The 24,953-nt window shown below is 42.8% G+C and overlaps 1 protein-coding gene and 1 long non-coding RNA gene across 12 annotated transcripts in view; one reads left to right on the top strand and one right to left on the bottom strand.

The window, feature by feature from the left end:
• CLINT1 (clathrin interactor 1) overlaps positions 1 to 2,783 on the bottom strand; it is a 57,786-nt gene extending 55,003 nt beyond the window's left edge. For both annotated transcript variants that reach the window (XM_021076893.2, XM_021076894.2), the window contains exon 1: positions 2,584 to 2,783. In XM_021076893.2, the coding sequence (XP_020932552.1) occupies positions 2,584 to 2,624 (41 nt within the window). In that variant the 5' untranslated portion in view covers positions 2,625 to 2,783. The remainder of the gene's footprint in view (positions 1 to 2,583) is intronic.
• Positions 2,784 to 2,866: 83 nt separating this feature from the next.
• LOC106506547 (uncharacterized) overlaps positions 2,867 to 24,953 on the top strand; it is a 760,340-nt gene continuing 738,253 nt past the window's right edge. For all 10 annotated transcript variants that reach the window (XR_014830961.1, XR_014830960.1, XR_014830958.1 and 7 more), the window contains exons 1-2: positions 2,867 to 2,925; positions 7,765 to 7,872. This is a non-coding gene — a long non-coding RNA (uncharacterized LOC106506547). The remainder of the gene's footprint in view (positions 2,926 to 7,764; positions 7,873 to 24,953) is intronic.

The following is a 24,953-nucleotide window of genomic DNA, read 5'->3' as shown; positions in this document are numbered from 1 at the left end:
CAAAATATACATATGGCTAATTTAAAAGGCAGTATCAGAATCTGAACCTAGGTCTCCCAAACTTTTAACCAGTGTTCTTCATCCAAACCCTCATTTCTATTCAACCAAGCTCTCAGAGCAGTCCTTAATCACTTCTCTGTTTCCTCATTTCCTAGCTTCCTCATCACCTTATTCCTTTGATAATCAGAAGAGCCATTCTATGGATCTGCTTCCACCTCCATTACGGTAATTTAAGGTGAACTGTCTAACTGGACATAGTGCTACAGTTACTGGTTCTGTAAAAGGCTTACATTTGGGAAGAAGAATTTGTTTTCTCTTGCCAGGGAAAGATGAAAATTAAATTTTGAGTATGTCTCAGTAAAATAACCTCACGTTCTAATCCTAATATCATGTGTCAGACACCCACGAAAGCTTTAAAAAGTCCTTGGTGGCAACATTCTTACATGTTATTGAATAACTTGGTTCAGGTCTCCATTTTAAATTGGGTAGTAAAATGGAAGACAAGTTATTTTTCACAACGGGCTCTCCCCTTAGATGACTTGGTGACTACTTACATGACAAATTTAATTTGAAGATTAGTAACAAAGGTGATACAGACACTATGAAATGAACAAGAGCAAGAATATTGCCTTGATTTGTCTCTTGAAAATGTAGTCTCTTCAAATTTTTAAGTACCAGAAATTTAGTCTCCTAAGATAACAAGGTTTTTTTAAATTGTTTTTCTGCTTCTGTCCTCGGGCTAAGATATAAAGAGGTAGTTCTGCAGAGACTTTTGCACTTTTAAAGATTATTTTAGCTGGTATCCCAGTCTTTCTACCGTATATTAAAAAATAACCAACGAACTTGCATCTGGAAAAGAACTATGATTTTATTTTATCTTTGGAAAGCAAAAGGTATATAAATAACAAAACATCCAAAATAAAGGATTGAGAGCTTAATGATCAAATGAACAGTTTATAAAGGAAAATCAGCAAATCACTTTTCAAACGTGGAGTTTCTCTCTTAACGAAGTTTAGCCTTACTCTTGATGCAGAACACTGACTATGATTATCAAAAGCATACAGATCTAAACATATTGTATTAAGGGCTTTATATGCTATCTAAGCCCTTAGCCCTGAATTCTCATTAACATTCTAAGGTAAGTGTCTATCATTATTTTCATAATGTACCTGAGAAAACTGGGGCACTTAAAGATGAATTAATCTGTCAAGGTTACAGAGCTTGAATCCAGCTCTGCAGGTTCAAAAACCTGTACTCCTTAGGCACTCTACTACCTTCTTGGTAGCATAGAAAATCTGAAAATATAGTCAAATTCTAAATCCTATCTGATGCACTATCCAAACCACTGTGAATTTTTTTTTAAAGTTGAAGTATAGTTGATTTAAAATATTACTTTTAGGTGTACAACACAATCATTTGACATTTTTCTATTATACTCCTTTGAAAGTTATTATAAAATACTGACTACATTCCCTATGCTGTACATTACATTCCTGGATCTAATTTATTTTATACCTAGTAGTTTATACCTCTTAATGAATTATTTTCTTCTGGTGTCACGAAAGCCTCAAGAATTTGCCATCTACACTTTCTGATTTTAGGTTGGGTGAGCAGCACAAATGAACTGTTTTTGTCACCACACTTATTGCATCATCACTAAAACCCAAAAGGAAGGGGACTGGTTAAATTCCTAAACTTTATTTCCTGCTGGCCTAGAAGATCTTACTTAACCCCTGTTACATCACTGTGATATATTCACTTTAAGTGTTAAGGTTTCCCTAGTGGTAGTAAGACACTAAAGTTATCACTTAAGTTTTAAAGAAAAAAATCAACTATGTATTAGTCATTTTACCTGTCAGGGGAGTTAAAAGTGGATCAACAGGATATAAACCTGGGTTGCTTTCTTCTTGAGGGGAAATGAAGTGTAGGGGAAAAGGATCAGAAAGAAAGAATCACAGTAAGTTATGTGGTGATCTACTCTCACTCGTATTAGACAAGCAAAGGATGAGTCGCCTCTTGAGTAACTTCAGTCTGACCACAACGGCCACTTGTTACACCTACCACCCACTCCAACACACCAGGTTCATTAAGGATTAAAAGAAACCCAGCAAGGTAAAGGACACATCGTGACCAAACCTAAGGTCTCCGCACCACAATGAGGGGCGCAGAGAACCCGTGAACTAGGTCCCCTAACCCCAAGCGTTCGCTGCTGCCCAAGAAGCAAAGCCCAAAGCCCGCAGCCAAGAGAGCTCTCCGGCCAGGGCAGCGACCCAGCTCAAGACAACCCTGCTCACCCCCCTGACTAAAGCGTTTATAGCTGGAAGGGTGAGGGTAGGGACAGGGTGAGGAACGCCTGGGCAGGAGAGAATGCGGCTAAGAGGATGTTTCCAAAGAGGAAGGGTCCCTTCCCAGACTCGCGGACTGGGACGCGGCCCGGGGCCGGGGAGACAACCGGTCGCCGCCATGATGGGGCCAACCAGCCGGGGGGCGTGACGCTGGCGGCCCCGCGCGCAGGGCCGGCTCCTTCCCACCCACCCCCTTCTCCCGCGTGGGCCTGGGCCACAACTGCCCCCCGATACTCACGCTTTGTCCACCAGCTCCCGCACTTTCCACATGTTCAACATCGTGCCCCGAGCGGGCCGGGCCGCTACCCCCTCTCCTGCTCCCCACGGACCCCGGAACACTTCCGCGTCGGGGCTGATCCAGGCCTGGGTCGCTGCTGCCGCCCGCCGCCTCAAACTCCCCCAGTCAGCTCCTTCTCTTGCCACAGCCGCGGCGCCGCCAGTGACACGTCGAGACGCGGGGGCAGAGGCGCTGCGTGGAGCGGAAGTGCCTGCCTTTCCGCCGGCTGCGCGCAGGGCACGCTGGGACTTGTAGTTCTCTCTGCGCGCCAAGCGGGACAGTTAAACAGGGAGAGTTGGAGAGGTAAGGTTAGTGTGCTTCCTCTTAAGCTCTCGGGGTTCTCCGTGCCCCTCCCGAGCCCCCTGAGCCACAGAATCTCAAACTCTGGGGGTGGGGCTCGGCACTCTGTACTTTAACAAATCCTCCATGCTCACGTTTCAGAACCAGGGGTGTAGAATCTTGCCACACTCAAACTTGCTTTTCAAATATAAGGTATTATTATGTTAATAATGATTATAAGGAAGTGTGATTGGCCTATGTATTACTCATCTGCAGAAGCTACTCTGTATTTGGTTCCAAATGTCTAAATATACTTCCTTCTCTGGGCTTTAATTTCCATCCTTGTAAATTGAATAGGTTGTGTTTCAAAACTTTTTCCACTCTTTGACACAGTGCTTTGATATTTAGGCAACTACCTGCTATCCTTGTTACTTTATTATAAAGCTCGGAAACTCAGTTCACATTCCATGGGAAATTGTAGAAAAACAGCAGCACAATACTTATGACAGGCCCAAGAACTTGTCAGGTGAATATTCTTACCACATTCAGTGTTTTATTGCAATAGTTGTCACTTCATTTTTCTCTTGACTCTTTTTTTTTTTTTTTTTGTCTTTTGTTGTTGTTGTTATTGTTGTTGTTGTTGTTGTTGTTGCTATTTCTTGGGCCACTCCCGCGGCATATGGAGGTTCCCAGGCTAGGGGTTGAATCGGAGCTGTAGCCACCGGCCTACGCCAGAGCCACAGCAACGTGGGATCCAAGCCACGTCTGCAACCTACACCACAGCTCACGGCAACGCCGGATCCTTAACCCACTGAGCAAGGGCAGGGACCGAACCCGCAACCTCATGGTTCCTAGTCGGATTCGTTAACCACTGCGCCACGACGGGAACTCCTCTTGACTCATTTTTGAGTTGGGCAACTTTGAAGTTCCTGTGGTCCAACTAATTAAACTTTACAGTTCTTTTCATTGTACATTTTTTTCTTTTTACGGCCAAAACTGTGGCATGTGAAAGTTCCCAGGCTAAGGGTCCCCTCGTAGCTGCAGCTGCTGGCCTGCGCCACAGGCACATTATCAGCGGGTCTGAGTCTCATCTGCGACCTAAGCTGCAGCTTGTGGCATCACTGGATTCTTAACCCACTGAGGGAGGCCAGGGGTCTAACCCACATCCTTGTGGGCATTGTGTTGGGTTCTTAACCCGCTGAGCCACAGGGAGAACTCCTCACTGTACAAATTTTTATTGAGCATTTTCTATGTGTGGGGAGTGAGGAATACAGTTGGGAAGAAGACAGGCAAGGCCTCAGCTCTCTTGGATCTTAAAGGTCTTTGGAGGAAACATAGTGATCAAGGAAACATTTAAGATAATTGCTGATAGAAAGTGCTTGAAGAAAACGGGAGATAATGTTGTGGAGAGTGATGTTTGAGGAAAATAACATTATGGAATATTTAGAGTCTCTCTGAGGACATTTTATTTAAGCTGAAACTTCAGTGATTAAAAAGCTGACCAAAAGAAGAAAATTCTGCAAGAAAAGAATTCCTGGTGTAGGGTGGGGAACCAATGAAAACTCTAATTCACAAAGGAGACGTGAAATTGATAGCTGCTAGTAATGAAGCTAGGTAACAATGATCCCAAATCAAGAATCTAGAACCTCTGACCCCTGGTTAGTCTTCAGGTCAAATCACCTCTTCGTATTGCATCTATTTAATAACTAGAAGCAGCTTCGAAAAGGATTTCAACAAGACTTTGAGATTAAGGCCCAAGACAAGCAAAATTGATTGAAAGAATTGCCAGGCAGAAAAGTACAAAAAAGCGGAAAAGGTGCAAAAGCAAAGCTGAGAGAAGACAGCTGTGCTCTGGCAGACAGATGGAAGTGAGTTGGAGAGGTGACGAGGTGAGTGGGGAGGGTAGGTAAACATGAGCAGAAGTAGGTAGAGAAATCTGGCTTTCAGATGTTTCCTGTTGAAAGGACTGTCCAGCCCAAGCAAGATTCAAAGGGTGGAATGTGGCCAGGGGAGATGAAAAGGAGAAACTGCTTTGCATAAATAAAAGCTGAGCGAGTTAACTTTCAAACAAGTGGGTTCAGGGTACACCCGCAGAATAGGCCTAGCATAAAAATAACCACATTCCCCACCCTAGACCTGTTCGCGCCTTTATAGCAATTCAAGCAGCTTCACCAGAGTTACCCAGAGAGTACAATCTTGTTATCTGCTGCTACAATACCAAGTGTGAAAGTGTCTTGACTTATTCCAGAGTTGCCACCCTGTGGCAGTTTCACAGTTGACCGATGCCATCTAGAATGCACCAAAAACCTGCCTGTCTACCTTTGATTCAAGAGAATTTCAATGGACTCAGAAGAACTAGACAAGGAGAGGTTGTTAAAAAGTGGTTCTCATCTCCAAAGACTAATCATGTGCATTTTAACAAAGCGTTCCATTTTTACCCTTTATCTTGCAAGTTTGGGAAAGGTTTCCATAGTAACTTCTTTGTGGCAATTTAAATGTGTCCACAGGAGAAAAATAAACAAGAAAATGTCCCACCTACCTCTCTTCAGGAAAACATTATTTTTCACTAAATGGGCTTTTAGTAAGGCCAAACCAACAAGGTTTGAAAGCAATTGTACCTAGCTGTGTTATTTGTGTGAGAGGAGCAGCTGTAGACGTTGCTTATCTCATATGACTGGCTCCTTGGTGTTTCCTTTGGAGAAGTTTAATTCATAGAACCGGGGTGTGGCAGCCATGGAAAGGCATCGCCCAGATTTTTCTTCTAGAAAGTCAGTTGAGAGGAGTGTGGATGGCCAGTGCTTCCAAAGCCACTTCTTGGGGTTCAGCCACAGCATTTATGCCAAGGCCGTGCTATCACTGGGCTCTCCCCAGGCAATGACTGAGCATGGTGTTGTTCATCTTTAACATTCGTTCAATATGACAAGTATTTGGAGCCAGGCCATTTCTGCCCAGTGCAGGAGTCCTCTGCTGGGCCAGCATTGCCTTGGTTTCCCCGTCCACCTGGTTCAGACTTCCTCAGAGCATTGCTGCTGGTGGACGGATCCTCTTCCTACCCAACCTTCCTTCTTTCCCTTTTCTCCCTTGACAGAACTTCCTTGTGGTCTGAGACTCTTCCCAGCTACTCTTGTCCCTTCTTCCCTTGTTCCTTCAAAGGCATTTTCTCCAGTTAATCTCTTACACATCTCATTCCATTTTGGCTTCTGCTTCTTGCAGTTTCCAAACTGACATAAGAGGCAAACAGCTGTACCTTGGTTTCAATATTTAGTCCAGTGCAAGTTGTTTTTGATTCTACCTAAATGCTCCTTTCTAGAAGTAAGGATACTTGGTTTTTAGTGATACTACGAGGGTTGCCACAAGAGATAGACAGATTATATATTGTGCAACCCCAGGCACCATTTATGTGGACTGCCAGGAGCTGTCAGATAACTGACCACAGAGAGGTAGTATAAAGTAGCGATTAAATAGTGCAGATTCTAGACTCAGGCAAACCTAGGCCCAATTTCTGTATCTTTATTCAGTAGCTTGGTCATTCTGGATAAATTTAAGTAAACCAGGATAGCATAGTAGTAAACTGGAACTCTGGAGCCAGATTGCCTGGGTTTCAATCTTAGTTTTGGTACTTACCAACCATATGATCTTGGTGAAATGATTTGACATTTATGAGATTCGGTTTTCTTATCCTAATAGGGGATGACAGCCACCTAGTTTAAAGGCTTTTCAGAAAAGTAGGATAATTTTCAAAAAGAACTTAGAACAGTAACTAATAGAAAATAAACACTCAGTCAATGTTAATGATATTGCCGCTGCTGCTACTACTACTTCTGTTGGTAATTGTGTTCATCTTTAACATTCGTTCAATATGACAAGTATTTGGTAAGTGCCTACTATGTTCCAGTCTCTGAGCTAGGTGGTAAGGTGGTAGACCTATAATTGGAGATAAAACGGACTTAGTTAACAAGCAAATAGATATGGTAAGCCTAGTAAACTCAAAGTGATGTGCAGAGGCACAAATGAAGTAATATCTATAACACATTTCATATTGGGTCCTGCATATAGTAAGTGCTCACTAAATTCTACCTCTTTATTATTGTTAAGTCCCTTCTGTGGGTTTCAGCTTTTTTCCTTATAAACTGAGGGCTTGGTGTCAGAGTATCCTACACCTAGACCTACACTGGAAATCCCTACACATCTTTCAAATCTGTGGGTTCTCTTTCCCAGCCTTTGAGTTCCTGAGTCAGTAGGTATATTCTTCCCTGTACTTGCGGCCACAAATGACAGAAACTTTCAAAACTAGTTTAAGCAGAACAAAGGAATTTATTGACCCAGGAGACTGAGGTGTTCAGAGATAGAACTCAGACTTGCCTTGGGAACTCAGCAAATATTGTCAGAACTCTCTCTGATTTTCATCTTCCTTTACTGAAGATAAATTTCTTTTAGTTGGCAGGTAATAGGGCTATTACCTTGTGGGGAATGGGTTCCATTTTTTCAATTAGTCAACCAATCAAAGAACCTTTAGTCTTTGATCCACTGAGGTTAATGGAACAGGGAATGACACTGATTGGCCCACTTTGGATCATGTGCCTATCCTAGAGCCATGCACTTCGGAATTGTTAGCTTGAGGAGAACCTTGTAGAGTGGGGAAAGAAAAGTTCTCAGAAGAAACTAGGGAAGAAAGCCATGCCTCAACAGACAAAAGCAAGAATTGTTTACTACTGCAGGTCTAAGGCAGGGTTTAGGAATCAGTGTTTTAAAAAACCTCTTAAGGGATTTTGCCAGGGTTTGGAATGCCCTGGGTTAAATGACACAAGGTCCTTACTAGCAATGAAACTTTTTTTTTTTTTTTTGGTCCATGTTACACAAAAGTTGGATATGGAGAGAAAAAGAGACAAGAATGCTGCGGGGGATGATAGAAATGAAAAAGAAGCAATGAAGATGGGCAGAATTAAAGGGTGCTGCAGCATCGTGCACCAGGTAAGCCAATAGCAGGGCATGCCCTCATAACTCTTTTGTGCTGACAGGTGGGATTTTCTTGGCTGAGATGCAATCTCTTTTCAGTGTTGTCCACAGGGCTCAGGTGGGCCTATTCAGAAATCCTGGTAGGTGTGCTAAAGGGCTAACACAGGTGAAATCCTTCTGCAAGAATGCTCAGGGCCTTGAGCAGGTGAGATGGAGGCAGAAATGCTCTTGGAATCATTTTCCTGCCTCCCGGGATGCTCTTTCTCTTTCTGTCCCCTGACCACAGGCCGGTCCAGAGTAGATGTGCTGCTCCTAGTGGCTGGGCCTCTGAAAGTTTCTTCACCAGAAGCCACCAGAGTGTCCTCAGTGAAGCACCGAGGCAGCTTGCGATGGTGGGAACTGATCCTGTGTTGTCAAGTCAGACTCAGTAGTGCATGGGTGTGGATGTCAGAAAGGATGGATTTTGAGGCAACATCTTTCTGGATAAGGTCAAGTGTCCTGGGAAAGCCAGATGTCCAGAGTCCACATGGAGGCTCTCTGCTGGTCCTTGGCCTTGATCAATTCATGGAAAGAATTGTGCTGTGGAGGAAGAGCTCACTGCAATGGACATCAAAAGATTCTGATTGACAGACCTGTGCTATTTAATAAACAAAATGAATGTGGCTAATAAATACTTGAGGGGGAGTTCCCGTTGTGGCACAGTGGGTTAAGAACCGTGAGTAGTATCTGTGAGGACACGGGTTCCATCCCTGGCCTCGCTCAGTGGATTAAAGATCTGGTGTTGCCTCAACCTGTGATGGCAGATGTGGCTCAGATCCTGAGTTGCTGTGGCCGTGGTGTAGGCTGGCAGCTGCAGCTCCAATTCAGTCCCTAGGCTGGGAACTTCCATAGGTGTGGCCCTAAAAAAAAAAAAAAGGCTTGGGAGAGTCGGTCAGCACAAGGCATGCTTTTCCGTAGGAAAGATTCAACGTTCCGTCTTTATTGGGCATCTGCAATGTGCAATGGTTAAATAGCTCTCTAAAACCTGTTGTTACTCAAGGAGCTTATAGTCTAATATGGAAGATAGGCTTGTAAACAAATAAGCAAAAACCACAGGGAGATATTTAATGAGGTAATGTCATGGTGGTGGCTGGGTGGGGTAGGGGGATTGGGGGTGGGGACGGCCAGGCACCAGCTGTGGTTTTAGTAGGATTTGGTTCATGCCACATAGCTGTGTGACCTTGGCTAAATTCCTTGACCTCTCATGCTTGGCGTGCTCATTGGGAAAATGGGACTGAAAAGAGTCCTTGACTCATAGGCTGGTTATGAGGGGAGAGTGAGATGACATACATTAAATTCCTAGCACACCGATTGGCATGTAACAGGACAGATTAAAGAAGATCTCTTGTCATTACTGAACTGTTCATATCCAGAGACCATGGGTGATGTGGAGAGGGTGTTAGAACAGGATCATTAAGGTGTTTAATAAGTATATATTGGGGGCATTTACCCCATTGCCAAGAATTGTGCTGTGAAAACAGACACAGTTCCTGTTCTCATGAAGTTTAGTCTGAGGGAGAAAATGGTTGTTAAACAAATAATGCCTCGATAAATCTATCATTGCACATGATGAAGGATGCTCTAGAAGAAAAAAACAGGGTGCTCTGAGAGGATATATGAGTGGTGTTTCCTTCAGATGGGACAGGGACAGGACCAGGAAAGGTCTCTCTGGGAAAGTGACATTTAAAGTGAAGGTGGGAAGCTAATTTTGAGTTTAATGAGGTAGAGAGGGGAAACATGTTCCAGATAGAAAGAACAGCCTGTGCCCAGGCCCAAGGTAGAACACAGTTTGACGAGTTCCCGGACGTGCAAGAAGGCCTAGTGAGGTTGGGGAGTGGTGGGGGAGGCGTGGTGGTAGATGAACTGGGGAGGTGAGGAAGGGTGTGCTGGTGAATTGCCTGCTTAATCCATTTTCCATGGATTTCTCCTGACCCCTGTGGAGGCCGTCACCTGCATTCGCATGGCTTCTGGCTTCCAGCTGGGTTCAGCTAAACATTGTGAGAGTGGATGAGAAAGTGGGGGAGATGGGAGTTCCCACTGTGGCTCACTGGCAATAAGGATGTGGGTTCCATTCCTGGCCTTACTCAGTGGGTTAAGGATCCGGCGTTGCCATGAGCTGTGGTGCAGGTCGCCAATGCGGCTTGGATCTCACGTTGCTGTGGCTGTGGCTCTGATTTGACCCCTGGCCTGCAAGCTTCCATATGCTTCAGGTGCAGCCCTAAAAAACAGAAAAAGGAAAAGGAAGAGACATTTCTTTATCCTTCCTACTTGCTTTAGCAACATGGTTCTTGTGGTAGCTAAGTCCCTCTGTGGCCACCCTTCCATGGCTCCAGCTCTAAGTTTCTTTACCCTTTTCTCTTCAGGCTTTGGGTGCACCTGGCTCCTGGGTGCTTCCCCAGTTGTTGTGAGTTTCCTCACCCTGCCTGCACTGCTGTGAATTGTCCCTTTGTTGTGCTGGCTTCAGCTAAACTGTAAGATTGCCACTGTCTGCTGCTGAGACCCTGATCGATATAAAGAGTCACAAATGGAGGGACTTGTGTGCCAGGTTAAGAGCATAGCCTTTTAGATTTCTATCTATAGGGCAACAGGAAGCTACAAACATGCTTTTCACTTCCTTGCCACTTTTCTTCCTGCTGCAGCCCTGTTCTCTGCTTCTCTTACACAAAGAGGCTCCTTCTCAAGCTAAGTTAATCACTTATTCCTTCTCAAAACTCCCGCTCCCTTAGCTTTCGTGACCCCACAGTCTCCTAGGTCTAGAGGTCTACGTGTCAGGTGCCTTCAGAAACCCTTTGTTCCTCTCCCTGGCTTGTAGAGGCTGAAGGGCTTTCTAGGGCTTTTCTCCTTCACCGTCCACATCAACCATGATCATCTCTCGTCTGAACTACTACACATGCTTCCTAATTTATTCTTCCAAGATCTTTTCAAGTCACAAATCAGACTGTGTTCAGCTTGCACAAAATGCTTCATTGGCTTCCCATGGGACTTAGAATCCTAACTTGAACTGGTCCAAATAGCTGTATCTTAGAGGAAATACTGATACTGTGACCTTCCTGTGGGTTAAAACGCAAGGCCAGTTCTGAGAAAGAAGGATGGTGCTGGGTCATGGGCCTAGCACCCCTAAAATCCTTCATTGACAGTGTGACCGTGACCGTGACTCACCGACGGCACATGGAGTATGGAAATTCCCGGGCCAGGGATCGAATCTGAGCTGCAACTGTGACATATGCCTCTGCTGAGGCAACACAGGGATCATTAACCTGCTGCACCATAGTGGGAACTCCCTGGGAATACCTTTTTTTTTTTTTTAAACACTTAAAAAATATATGTTTATTCTAGCCAATCCTTCCTAGGATAGGTCTTCATGGTATTGATTGGATTTTTGTAGCATCTTGGACTTTCAGTTTAGGTTTGGAAAGTTACCAAGGTTTGGTTCACAACTTGTTTATAAACCTTTCCTTGTTGTGGGGTTAACTTCTGCTGCTCTTTTTTTCCTGATGTGTTAATTTGACTAGTTTTTTCTTCTTTTTAATGCTAGGTATCTATTCTGGTGACACCTTGTTATTATAGAAAAGGAGTGTCATGAGTTTTGTTTTGTTTGCAAGAAGTTTCCGACTGTGGAAGCTGCTTTTCCTGTGTTAGCAGTTTTCTTGAATTATCACTTGAATCTTAAGACTTCTAGTGGGTGGTATCTAAGTCTAGTTCCGGTTGGGCAGGTATAACATTAGAATTTCCCCATCTTTGATGATTCACCCTGAAAAGGGGCAGGTCACTGATCTGGGAAGCCAAAGATGTGATAGACTCAAGCACCTATCAGGAGGGGAGAATGTGGAGAAAGATGAGGCAAGGATTATTATCTTTTTGAAATACAGATTTATTCTCTTTCTTTGAAATTTTTCATTCGAAATGTTGTTACTAGTTTTCATATTTCCAAAAGTAAAATATGTTCATACGTCCTCATATATCTCTACCCTTTGACCCAACAGTTCAACTCCTGGGTTTTTATCCAAGAGAAACGGAGATCCAAGTCCAAATTCTTGTGCAAGCCTGCTTTATTCACAGCAGCTTTATTCACAATAGCCAAAATCTAGAAACAACCCAAATGTCCATCAGCAGAATATGGACAAAGTGTGATACACCATTTGAATGGAAGGCAACTTAGCAATGAAAAGGAATGCCCTACTGGGAGTTCCCTTGTGGTCTAATGGTTAGGATTTAGTGTTTCACTGCTATAGCCCAGGGTTCAATCCCTGTCTGGGAAATGGTGCCATCATCAGACTGCTGCATACCTTGGCCAAAAAAAAAAAAAAAAAAAAAAAGAAATGCACTACCAATGCATGCAGCTTCCTGAATGAATCTCACAGACATGATCATGAAGAAAGGAAGCCAGATGCAAAGAAGGTTGAGGGGCACTACTCTAGAGCTTGTGCTCTTGAACACCAGTTACCAAAGCCTCTCAGTTCTCATGTGTGTTTTCTTTTCTCAGAGAACACACTGAAGGGGTAGCAAATTTCATTAATAATGTGGATTCACAATCTTCTAAAATGTACTAGCTCTGAAATAGCTAGCTTAGGTATCCCCAATTAATCAAGTATGCATTTATCAAATAAAGCTTAATTTACTGTTAAAAAATCATAATAAAAGAGGAGTTGCCATTGTGGCTAGCAGGTTAAGAACCCAACATACTAGCCATGAGGATGTGAGTTTGATCCCTTGTCTTGCTCAGTGGGTTAAGGATCCAGTGTTGCCACAAGCTGCGGTGTAGTTCACAGATGTGGCTCGGATACCACATGGCTGTGGCTGTGGCTGTGGCTGGCAGCTACAGCTCCGATGCAACCCCTAGCCTGGGAACTTCCATATGCTGCAGATGCAGCTGTAAAAAGAAAAAAAAGGAAACTAGACACAAAAAAATTATGAATTCCATTCATATAAAATTCTAGAACAGGTAAAATTAATTTTTTAAGTGAAATAAATTACAACTATGGTTGTCTGAGGTGGAAAGAAGTGTGGGAACAGGAAAATTAAAAATGAAAGTGATACACACTCATTTCAACAAATGAAACAATCCAAAAATACATAATGAAAAGTTAATCCTTTTCCATTTATTTTTACCCAACAATGGTAATCAGGTTAAAAGCATGTATATTTTTTCCCACACTGTCTCCATGTTCATACAAGTATAAACAAATATATGGGCACATGTATGTATATGTTTTGCTTTATGATCATACTGTACATGATGCTTGCTTTTTACAAAACCTGCTTAAAAATATATTATGGCTATCCCTTCAGTTCAATGTATATAGATCTAACTCATTCTTCTTAATACTGATGTGATTCCTTGATGTGAATATACAATAGTTTATTAAACCATTTTCTTATTGATGAATAATCAAATTGTTTCTCCTTTTTATTTTTGCTGCTATAAACAATATTGCAACAAAACAGATCTTTGTACAACTATCTTTACCCCTGTTTAGAATAGACTCTCAAAAGTAGGACCAGGGAAAGATACATTGTATGTTTTTTTTATTCAAGAATGTTGCCAAAGAGATTATAGCAGTTCTTATTCTCACCAAGGAACACATTGAAAAGCTCATTTTGTCACATACTCAACAGCAAACATATTCTTTTATATCCTATATAGAAGTCCCTTTTAACACTTCTCCCATTTTTCAGTCTTGTTTCTTCTTGGGTAGTATGGTCACACCCCTCAAAATTGTACTTTCAGGTAAATTGGGGGATGGGAGGCAAGCATGGCAGGGAAGGAGCTATTCTCACTCTTTTTGTTTTTCTTCTACTTGAGATTCTCAGCCTATGGGAAGAATGAAATGAGTGACATACCCAGAGATGGGAAAGCAGTTGCAAGCTGTAGCTCTTTAGCCCAGGGTGGAGACACCAGAAAAACAGTGACTTGAACTTAAAGTGGGTTCCTCAGCTGAGTTTGCCACCACTTTGCTTCCATGAGCATTGCATTTCCTTCAGCCTCTTTGCTGCAGATGTTAATTAGAAAGGCTAAGCAGAGCTAGTCAGAAAGGCCTTCTCTAACCATCCTGCCTGATACTGATTCTGTCATTCCCCATCACAGCAGCCCGCTGATTTTCATCCTGGTACCAACAGGAATCTGTGATTTTCTTATTTATTTGTTTACTTGTGTTGGACAGGGTCTCAGAACTCAGAACATAAAACGAAATTTGAGAGAGTTTAACTGAAGAGAATGAAAGAAGTAGACCATTCGTGGAGCTAAGATCAGGGTTAAGCGGATTAATAAAGGTGGGGAGGCATTGGGGACTAGCAGCAGCTTCAGTTATCTCTTGCTCTGGAACAAACTGTCTACAACTTAGTGACTTTACAACCACCATTTATTTGCTCACAGTTATTCAGTTAGAGCAGGACTTGGTAGAAACAGCTCATCTCCACTCTGTGCTTGGTAGAGTTGGCTGGGGAAATTGAACTGGAGTTGAATGAGGATCCAGGATGGGTTCATTCAGACATCTGGTGCCTCTGTGCTGGGCTGGCTGGGCTGGCAAGTGGTGCTTGTCTCTTTCTCTCCATGTAATCTCTCATTATTTAATAATTTAGCCTGAGCGCTTACTAGGTAGCTGAGTCCCTGGAAAATTAAAGTGGAAAGTGCTGGGCCTCTCAAGGACTTGTCCCAGAATCAACAGAACATCACATTTGCCACATTCACCTGGCCAAAGCAAGTCACAAGGCAGATTCAAGGGGAAGTGGAATAGATACTACCTTTCAAGGGGATGATCAGCGTGAGCATATGGGGTTGAAATGAATCATTGCCAGCCGTCTTTTCAGACAACTGCCACACATGCTTCAGTATGAAAAGACGGAGGGAGAAAATAGAATTTTCAGGGAGTTCTGGTGCTATGGAGGATGTCTATCCTACAGGAGATGCGGTAGTTGAAATCTACTGCCAGAACTGTGGTGCTGAGGCAGGAAGAAGAAATACCCTGATGTCTCTCTTCCTGCTGCCTGATTTCCTGCCAGTAAAATGGAGCCTGGTTTATACAGTGCATAGAGGCATGTCCCACCTCTCTAGAAGGACGTCAGAAAAGGCCATTGAATAGATTGAGGATGGGAGGGCCATTGAAGAGAATCAGCATACTATTCATTATGTGTTTTTCATATTAGAATATGTTTCATCAAGGAAGGGGAGCATCCATCCTGATCACAGCTAATTCCCTGGGTCTAGCACGTGTCTGGCCATTCTCAGGTACTCAATAAAATGTGTTGCATTGAGTTCAGTTATCTGGGAAAGACTCATAAACTTGACTGTCCTTCTTTCTGATACTACAGAGAAAACACCTGAAAGCTGGCAAGATGGAGGTTAATGAGAAATGGGACCAGCATGGTCCTAAGGCCGTATTTTCACTTTGGGGCAAGTCAAGGTATAAAGCATGAATGCAAATTCCCTAGAGACAGAAATGGAGTGCTACTACAATACTTTCAGAGTCATAAGGACCAACCTGACCTCCCTGGTGATTTTCTGAGCGTTATTCTTTTCCTACTTGGCTCCCTGATGATGGGCTTTGATGCCCTCAATTAAGTGATATATTTGTTTTCCTTAATGTAGCATCTGAAAGAATGTGCCAGTTATTTTTTTTTAATTGAGGTATAATTCACATATCATATTATTCAGTCTTTTAAAGTGTGAATTGAGTGGTTTTTAGCATATTTACATCCTACTTCCTAATTCCTGAACATTATCATTATCCTCCCCGCCTCCCCAAACCCATACTCATTAATGGTCACTTACTTTCTCCACTCCTCCTAGCCCCTGGCAACCACTAATGTACTGTCTGGCTCTGTGGATTTGCCTCTTGTGGACATTTTATATACATGAAATCATGTACTACATGGCCTTTTGTGTCTGGCTTCTTATACTAAGAATGATGTTTTCAAGGTTCATTCATTTGTGGTATATATCAGTCCTTTGTTTCTCTTTTATGGCTGAATATTATTCTGTTGTATGGATGTGCCTTATTTTCTTTATCCATGCATCACTTGATGTACATTCTTTCTACTTTGAAAAATGCCTCTGTGAAAATACATGTGCAAACATTTGTGTGGACATATGTTAATTTTCTTGAGTATAAACCTAGGAGCAGAATTGCTGGGTCACATGATAATTGTATGTTTGTTTACCTTTTTGAGAAGCTGCCAGAGTGTTTTCCAAAGTGGCTACACCATTTTACATTCCTACTAGCAATGTATGAGGTTCCATTTTCTTTCTTCTTTTTTTCTTTCTTTCTCCCCCCCCCCACTTTTTAGGGCCACACCCATGGCATATGGAGGTTCCCAGGCTAGGGGTCTAATCAGAGCTACAGCTGCCAACCATAGCCACAGCCACAGCAATCCCAAATCCTAGCTGCATTTGCGACCTACACCACAACTCAAAGCCACAGATTGAATCCAAATCCTCATGGATCCTAGCTGGTTCATTAACTGCTGAGCCACGAAGGGAACTCAGAGGGTTCCATTTTCTTCACATTCAATTTAGCACTTGACTCTAGCCATCCTAGTGGGTGTGACATGGTATCTCGTTATTTTGATTTGTGTTTCCTTCATGGTTAATAATATTAAGCATCTTTTTTTTGGTGCTTATTTACCATTTATGTATCTTCTTTGAAGAATTACATATTCGTCCTTTGCTCTTATTTTAATGAATTTTTGTCTCTTTATTGTTAAGTTGTAAGAGTCCTTATATATGTTCTAGATATGTCTCATGTTAGATGTATGATTTGCAAGTGCTTTCTCCCATTCTCTGGGTTGCCTTTTCACTTGGTAATGTCCTTTGAAGCACAATGTTTTACATTTTGATGAAGTCCAATTTATTTATTTTTCTTTGGTTACTTGTCCTTTTGCTGTTGTATCTAAGAAAGTATTGGTTAATTCAAGGTCACACAGATCAATCTCTATATTTTCTTTTTCTTCTTCTTTTTTTTTTTTTTTGTCTTTGTAGGGCCACGTCTGCAGCAAATGGAAGTCCCTAGGCTGGGGGTCGAATCAGAGCTACAGCAACTTGGGATCTGAGCCTCCTCTGTGATCTATACCACACTTCACGACAATGCAGGATCCTTAACCCACTGAGTGAGGCCAGGCATGGAACCTGAGTCCTCATGGATACTAGTCGGGTTTGTTACCACTGAGGCATGATGGGAATTCCTATCTCTGTATTTTCTTATAAGAGCTTTGTAGTTTTAGCTCTTAGATTCAGGTCCTTGTCCCATAATGGGTTAATTTTGTATATGTTGTGAAGCAGGGCCCAACTTTATTCTTTTTTTGTTTTTTGTTTTTATGGCAATACCTGTGGCATATGGAAGTTCCTGGGCCAGGGATTGAATCCAAGCTGCAGCTGTGACCTTTGCTGCAGTTTCGGCAGCACTGGATCCTATAACTCACTGCACTGCCAGGCTGGGGATCGAACCCTTGCCTCTGCTGTGACCTGAGCCCCTGCAGTTGGATTCTTTTTTTTCTTTGTCTTTTTGCCTTTTCTAGGGCTGCTCCTGTGGCATATGGAGGTTCCCAGGCTAGGGGTCGAATCAGAGCCGTAGCTGCCGGCCTACACCAGAGCCACAGCAACTCGGGATCCGAGCCACGTCTGCAACCTACACCACAGCTCACGGCAATGCTGGATCTTTAACCCACTGAGTGAGGCCAGGGGTGGAACCTGCAACCTCATGGTTCCTAGTTGGATTCGTTAACCACTGAGGCACGATGGGAACTCCCTGCAGATGGATTCTTAACTCCCTAAGCCACAGCAGGAACTCCCCAACTTCATTCTTTGCATGTAAATATCCAGTTGTCCCAGGACCATTTGTTGAAAAGATTATTCTTTCCCCAATGAGTTATTTTATTTGATTGATGATAACTCTTGGAGGTTATGCCTAATGTCAATAATAATGACTAGAATTATTGCTGGCTCCTAGTTTCCAGGAAGAACTTTTGTCTTCTCCAATTTGAATACTTCGTTTCAGAGAACCTTCCAGGACCTCAAAGCTGTATTCTTTTTTCTTCTTTTTAGGGCCACACCCTCAGCATATGGAGGTTCCCAAGCTAGGGGTTGAATTGGCCAACCTACGCACAGCAATAGCAATACAGATTCCAAGCAGCATCTGCAACCTACACCACAGCTCACAGCAATGCTAGATCCGTAACCCAGTGAGGGAGGCCTGGGATCAAACCTATGTCCTCATGGATACTAAACTGGTTCGTTTCTTTTCTTTTGAAGTTGAAAAGAATAGCTTTATCACTTCCTCAGGCAAAGGGAGCCACAGTGGGCAAATGCCCTCAAAATGATGGGGGCATGGGGGAGGAGTATGTGAGGAGTCATAGAGTCAAGGGGCAGGGTTGCCATAAGGACCAGGGTTCCTGCAGGGTCCACATTCCTTCAGTCCAGAGATCATTTGGTGTCGATTGGTTTCATGAAGAGCTTCTATTGTCTTCAAGGCGGTTATCGGACTGTGACCTTCTTTCTGGAATGAAGAATGCTTCATCAAGTAGTTAGCATCTTCCATTTGGTGGCAGTTTTAGTTCCTGTGTCTGGACTCACTGAGGCTCAGGTTCTTCATGTCTCCACACAGAAGGAATCAGAGAGAGACAAGGTGATGGGCAAGAAATAGATTTATTAAGATAGGATGCTTGTGAGAGATGCAAGCTCTGCCCCTAGACTGGTTCGTTTCTGCTGCTCCACAATGGGAACTCCTCAGAGTTGTATTCTTGATTAACACAGTGCTGAATCCATGAAGGGAGCTGGCTGTGGGAGGGCACTCGTATAGGTCCCAATCCAAGTTTGAAGACTTAAGAGCCAGGAGTGCCACTGTCCAGGGCAGGAGCAGATGGATGTCCCAGCTCACAGGGAGAGTGAATTCACCCTACTTCCATCTTTTCGTTTTATTTCAGCCCTCAACAGATTGAATGTTGCCCACCCACATTGGGTGGGGCCATCTGCTTTGCTCACAGTTCCAATCTTAATCTCTTCCACAGACACCCTCAGAGACACACCCAGAAACGGTGTTTTACCAGCTCCCTGGGCCTTCCTCAGCCCAGTCATGTTGGTACATAAAATAAACCGTCACCGGCATTCAATTAGTTTTAAAAGGTGCCTGTAGAACTATGTATCAAAAATATTTTATAGATACAAAGAAGGCAAACATCAGTGCTTTGGCAGTAGTTGGACTAGATTGTCTGAAAGCAGGCTTTGCACTTGGATTAATTAGCTGGGTGACCTTGCCCAGTCACTTCTATGAGTCTCAATTTCCTGTTCTATTGAATGCAGGTAATCATGCCAAGCCTAACAACCTTTCTGTGTTATTGTGAGACTGAAACAATGTAGTAGGTGTAAAAGTGCTTCAGAAAACTTGTTATTCGGGGCATTGCTTTCATTCTAAAAACTGCCCTCATATTGTCCCTATTACCAGTTTAACCCTTTGCCTGGGGCCAGCCCCAAGGATTGTTTACCATAATAAAACATTAACACAAGGTTTTTCACGATTAGCTAGGTGTGGGCTAGGCTCTGGTCCTTGGCTCAAAGAAAGTAGTCATACAGTGTTTATTAACAACTAAACCCTCAGGAGACCCTCAGTACACATGTTTGGTGCTGGGGTGAAATGTGACCAAATAATATCAACCACAATCTTTTTGACCTAGAATATAGAGGAAGTATGTGTGCATGCATGTGTCTAAAGCCTCAGGTGACCTTATTTACACTGTGGTAGAGCTGGCTGACCTGGACCTCAGCCTGAGCCTTTGTACCCTCCCTTAGGCACCTTGCATCCATCCCAGGCAGTTATGGAGCCGAAGATAGTTTGTTTGCCCAAAGGAAAGGGGGACAGTGAACCAAACAAAGGATCCATAGGAATCCAAAGCACTAACTCCAATGTTGAGAAAGATCCATTATGAACCATTTAGGTATCATTCTCCATAACGATCCTTCTGGGTTGGTTTAGATTTAGTTGCTTCTGATGCTTGATGTTAAGCCCTGGAAGGTACAAATAGATCCAACAGTTATTGACAGGTCAAGATAGATCTTTAGGTGTCACCTGTCATGTCAGAGAGACACCAAAGAGGACTGGACACATGGAGTGCCAGCACCTACCACCTCCCTACCACCTCCCTGACAAATTTCTGAGTGTTTTGCTAGACTGAGTAACTTAGAATTTAAGATATTTTCCTGCGGCAGGGGACACGTGCCTTGGTTGGGGAAGAGGTTTGGCCCTGGAGTAAGAAGAGTCCTTGTGGGGAAGGGTGGACTTTTCCAGAGAATGGTAGAGAGGAGGTGGTGCTCTTATATGAGAATAGGAGGACCTAGAAACAAAGTGAAGATCTGGGGTGGCTTCCAGAAAGGAAATTCCCTTTTTGAAGGGTTTACCCTCTTAGGCGCTTTTGCTTTTAACCATGAAAAGTTAAATTAAACTAAATTCTTTAGTTTAATACTATTTCCTGCATACTCTGTCATTCTCTTTGGCTTCTTCCAACTCTTCAGGAAAGTTTGATACAAAACTTCTTATCATCTGTGCCTCAGTTTCCTTATCAGTAAAATGGAGATTATACCCACCTCTTAGGTGAGAATTGAATTAATTAATACATGTTAATTAATGCACTCATTAACATGAGTTAAATTAGGATAGCCAGCAGCCTAGAAAAAGACTCACGATATGTTCTCTCTTGTGCCTGTTACTCATCACACCTTCTCCCTCTCCTCAAGGCCTTTTGGACATCAAGAAAGGCCAGGACTACTTCCATTTTTTTTTGCAGCTACCAGTGTATTAAAAAAAAATAAGGAAATTACAAAATATGATTACAAAATATTGGTATGCTTTAAACATTTATAAATCATTAATTAGTGCTTTGCAACACACACAAAATACAAGTCATAAAACTGCTCTCCATGGGGTAATTATAGCACAAATTATGTGTCATGGACCCTGTAGCTCAGGTATAGACTACAAGCCTAAAGCCACAAGATGAACACTAGTATCTTCTAGTTCTGTCAGCTTATCTTTTTATCTTATATATTACACCATCTAGCAATACCTTTAAAGGAGTTCCCTTTGTGGCTCAGCAGAAGCAAACCTGACCAGTATCCATGAGGATGCGGATTTGATCCCTGGCCTCGCTCAGTTGGTTAAGGATCTGGCATTGCCGTGAGCTGTGGTGTAGGTCCCAGATGAGGCTCCAATCTGGCATTGCTGTGGCCATGGTGTAGACTGGCAGCTTTAGCTCTGATTTGACCCCTAGCCTGGGAATTTCCATATGACACACATACGGCCCTAAAAAGCAAAAACAAACCCCCCCCCAAAAAAAAACCAAAGAGGTGTTCCCATTGTAGTGCAGGGGAAACAAATCTGAATAGAAACCAGATTCGAACCCACTGAGTGAGGCCAGGGATTGCATGTTCCTTCCCTGGCCTCACTCCATTGGGTTAAGGATCCGGTGTTGCTGTGAGCTATGGTGTAGGTCTCAGATGTGGCTTGGATCTGGCATTACTGTGGCTGTGGTGTAGGCCAGCAGCTGTAGCTCTGATTAGACCCCTAGCCTGGGAACCGCCATATGCCACAGGTGCGACCCGCAAAAGCTAAAAAAAAAAAAATTAAAAAAGAAATGCTTTTCTTTAAAGAAAAACTTTAATCCTTTATGAACGGGAGGCCAGACATATAAAGGCCACTCTGTACCCCTGAACTCCTAATCCTTTGGGCTTGAGGCAGATTCATAAAGGGAAGTAAGTGCCCCCACTCCCCAGACTACCCTCTCCTACCACCTTTGCCTCAAGATAAGTGGCCAGAGAACAAGCAGCTTAAAGGAGCAGTCAAGCTGAAGATTCTAGAAGGGAAAATCATGAATGCCCACCTCTACCTCAACTCTTTCCCTGACATTCACTAGAAAGGTAAAATATAGGGGGAGAGAGAGGTTGACGTTCTAGTAGCTTGAGAATGCCTGGTTGCATAGAATTACAGATGAGCCAGGCTTTAGCTTCATGGATTGATCCTTTCATTTTTACCTGTCTTGATGGAAATCTTTCTAAAATGGAGTCTGCTTCCCCATGTTATTAAAAAGAGTGTAGTGAAAATAAAAAACAAAGCCAAAACATACGCTACAAATGAAAAAGACGGATGCCATTCTGTTTGAGATGCCATGTGCCTGTGAATCATGTCTGAAGGGTTTCATTTTGGCAGAGAGAAATACCTAGAAACTCACAGCTGACAATGAAGAATGCACACATATTTCCCACACTTTTTCTGTTTCCCTTATATTTTTAAGGTGGTATCATAGTTCAACATAGGTCATCAGGGGGACAAAAAAAAAGGTTTGACATTCATTACTGTAAAAGCGAACGTGCAAAAGAAACATGACCGCAAGCATTTCTGTTAGAGAAGGACCTTTTTAAAAAAATTTTTAAAAACAAATAAAGCGTACTAATAGAGGACAAAGCAAGGAAAGCTCTTAAAACAAATTTCCTTTAGAACAAAGAAGCAAAACAAAGTTTTATTTCCAGATTGAGGCCCCTCCCTCTTGACTCAAGTTTTTGCCTTTATTTCATTATTTTTGGAACTCCTGAGGCAGAATGGGGTAAGGGGAAGCAGACACACATTGCAGACCAAAGTCCTGGGTGCTGGTTTGTCTCAGATCCTTACTAGCTTCTGGGAGTTCCCTTTGTGGCTCAGCCATTAACAAACCCAACTAGGATCCATGAGGATGCAGGTTCAAACTCTGGCCTTGCTCGGTGGGTTAAGGATCTGGTATTGCTGAGAGCTGTGGTGTGGTTCACAGATGTGGCTCAGATCCCACATTGCTGTGGCTGTAGCATAGGTCAGCAGCTACAGCTCTGATTCGACCCCTAGCCTGGGAATTCCCATATGCCACAGGTGCAGCCCTAAAAAGAAAAAAAAAAAAATTTCAGATCCCTTCTAACTTATGGTTTCAGGCGTCTCTGAATCATGGATTCCTATTGTAAAATGACCCAGTTTCCCCTCTGCTCCAGGAACCTTGTAAAGAGGAAAAGCTGTAGAGATTTGTGACCGTATGTACAGATGGATTGTGTTGACCTAGTGCTTGTTCTGGAATCTAGCCATTGCTCTACAAAAGGTAGTGCTATTATTTTTAATTGTTTCCCTTGGTATATTAATCTTCCTTGTTTTCATCTCAATTGCTTTGCTCTTGCTCAGTGGGATGCATGGTGTGACCATCCATTTGTTCATTCATTTGTTGATTTATAAGCTTTCTATTACGGAAAACTTCAAACCACAAAGTAGAGACCAAGAAGTCAGCAAGCCCAGTGTACCCAGCACCCAGTTAGGAGCATTAACTTATTACCACTGTGTTTTCATCCAAATTTTTTCTGCCTCCTTCCCCACTAGATTATTTTTAAATAGATCTCTGACATCATATCACCCAGGCATAAATATTTCCTTATGTAGCTCTAAAAGACAAGGACGATCTTAAAAACATAACCACAGTACATTAGCATACCTAAAAATAACAATTCTTTAATAATGTAAAAAATCTTACAATCGGTTGATGTTCAGATTTCCCAATTGTCTCACAAATACGTCTTTTAAAAGTTATGTGGCTTAGGAGTCCCATCATGGCTCCCAGACTAGCATCCATGAGGACGCAGGTTCTATCCTGGGTCTTGTTCAGTGGGTTAGGATCCTGCATTGCCATGAACTGTGATGTATAGGTTGCAGACTTGGCTGGGATCCCAAGTTGCTGTGGCTGAGGTGTAGGCCAGCAGCTACAGATCCCATTTAACCCCTACCCTGGAACCCTCCATATGCTGCGGGTGCGGCCCTCAGAAGCCCCCCCCCCAAAAAAAATTACTTGGTTTAATTGGGATCTGTATAAGGCATTTGATAGCATTTGATAGCTTTGGCTCATATATATTTCTTAGGTCTCTGATAATCTGTGGGTAGCTTTCTCCCTGTTTTCTTTTGTCCTTGCAATTTATTTGCTGCAGAAGCAAGTCACTTGGAAGAATTTGGAGTTTTCCAAATCCTGAATTTTTCTGATTGAATTCTTTTCCAAATTGTTTCGTATTGTTCCTCTTCCCCGTGTATTCCCTATAAACTGATATTGAGTTCTAGAGGCTAGTTTTTGGCAAGAATATTTCATGGATAATGTTGTGGGCTGGACTGTTTCTCCCCAGAATTCACATATTGACATCGTAATCCTCCGTATCCCGGAATGTGGCCTGTTCTTGGAGATCAGATCTTTAAAGAGGTAGTTTAGGTAAAATGAAGTCGTTAGGTGGACCCCATCCAGTTGGCTCATGTCCCTTAGACCCAGACCGTTGCGGAGGGAAGACCGTGTGAAAACCTCAGAAGATGACTGTCTACAAGCCAAGGTGAGAGGCCTCAGAAGAAACCAACTCTGCTGACATCTTGGTTTCACTTTTCTAGCCTCTAGAACTGTGAGAACATTATTTCTCTAGTTTTAGCCACCCAGTGGATGGTTCTTTGTTTTGGCAGCCCTAGAAAACAAACACAGGTGGTGTTGGGAGTTTCCATCAAGAAGCACGTAGAGTGGGGGTTGTCTTTCTCTATGGTTACATAAGCTGCCATTGATGATCATTGACTAGATCCATTATTCCATTTAGAGTTTGGAAAAATGGTCACGTTCAAATTCTATCATTACTTCCTTCAACTGGGATTTTTGTTTTTTTCTAAAGAGAGATATTCCCTTCATCAATTGTTTGAAAACTCTGAGAAAAAAGATAAATACTTGATCCTCTCTGTATTGACCAGTATTTCAGAATAATGAGTTAGTTATTAGCATCTTTCGAAAATGAGCAGTTTTTTTTTTAAAGGAATTCATGAAATTTAATACATTTGACCTAGTTGAATCATTTCTTTTTTCTTTTTTTTGTCTTTTTGTCTTTTTTAGGACCGCATCCATGGCACATGGAGGTTCCCAGGCTAGGGGTGTAATCGGAGCTATAGCCACCAGCCTATGCCACAACCTCAGCAACACCAGATCTGAGCCACGTCTGCAACCTATACCACAGCTCATGGCAACATCAGATCCTTAACCTGTTGAGCAAGGCCAGG

This window comes from Sus scrofa, chromosome 16, assembly GCF_054392235.1.
Source record: "Sus scrofa isolate SSC_HxYL_T2T_F1_AM1 chromosome 16, Sscrofa_HxYL_maternal_Yorkshire_Landrace_v2.0, whole genome shotgun sequence".
Classification (NCBI taxonomy): domain Eukaryota; kingdom Metazoa; phylum Chordata; class Mammalia; order Artiodactyla; family Suidae; genus Sus; species Sus scrofa.
This window is presented reverse-complemented; position numbering and strand designations above follow the sequence as displayed.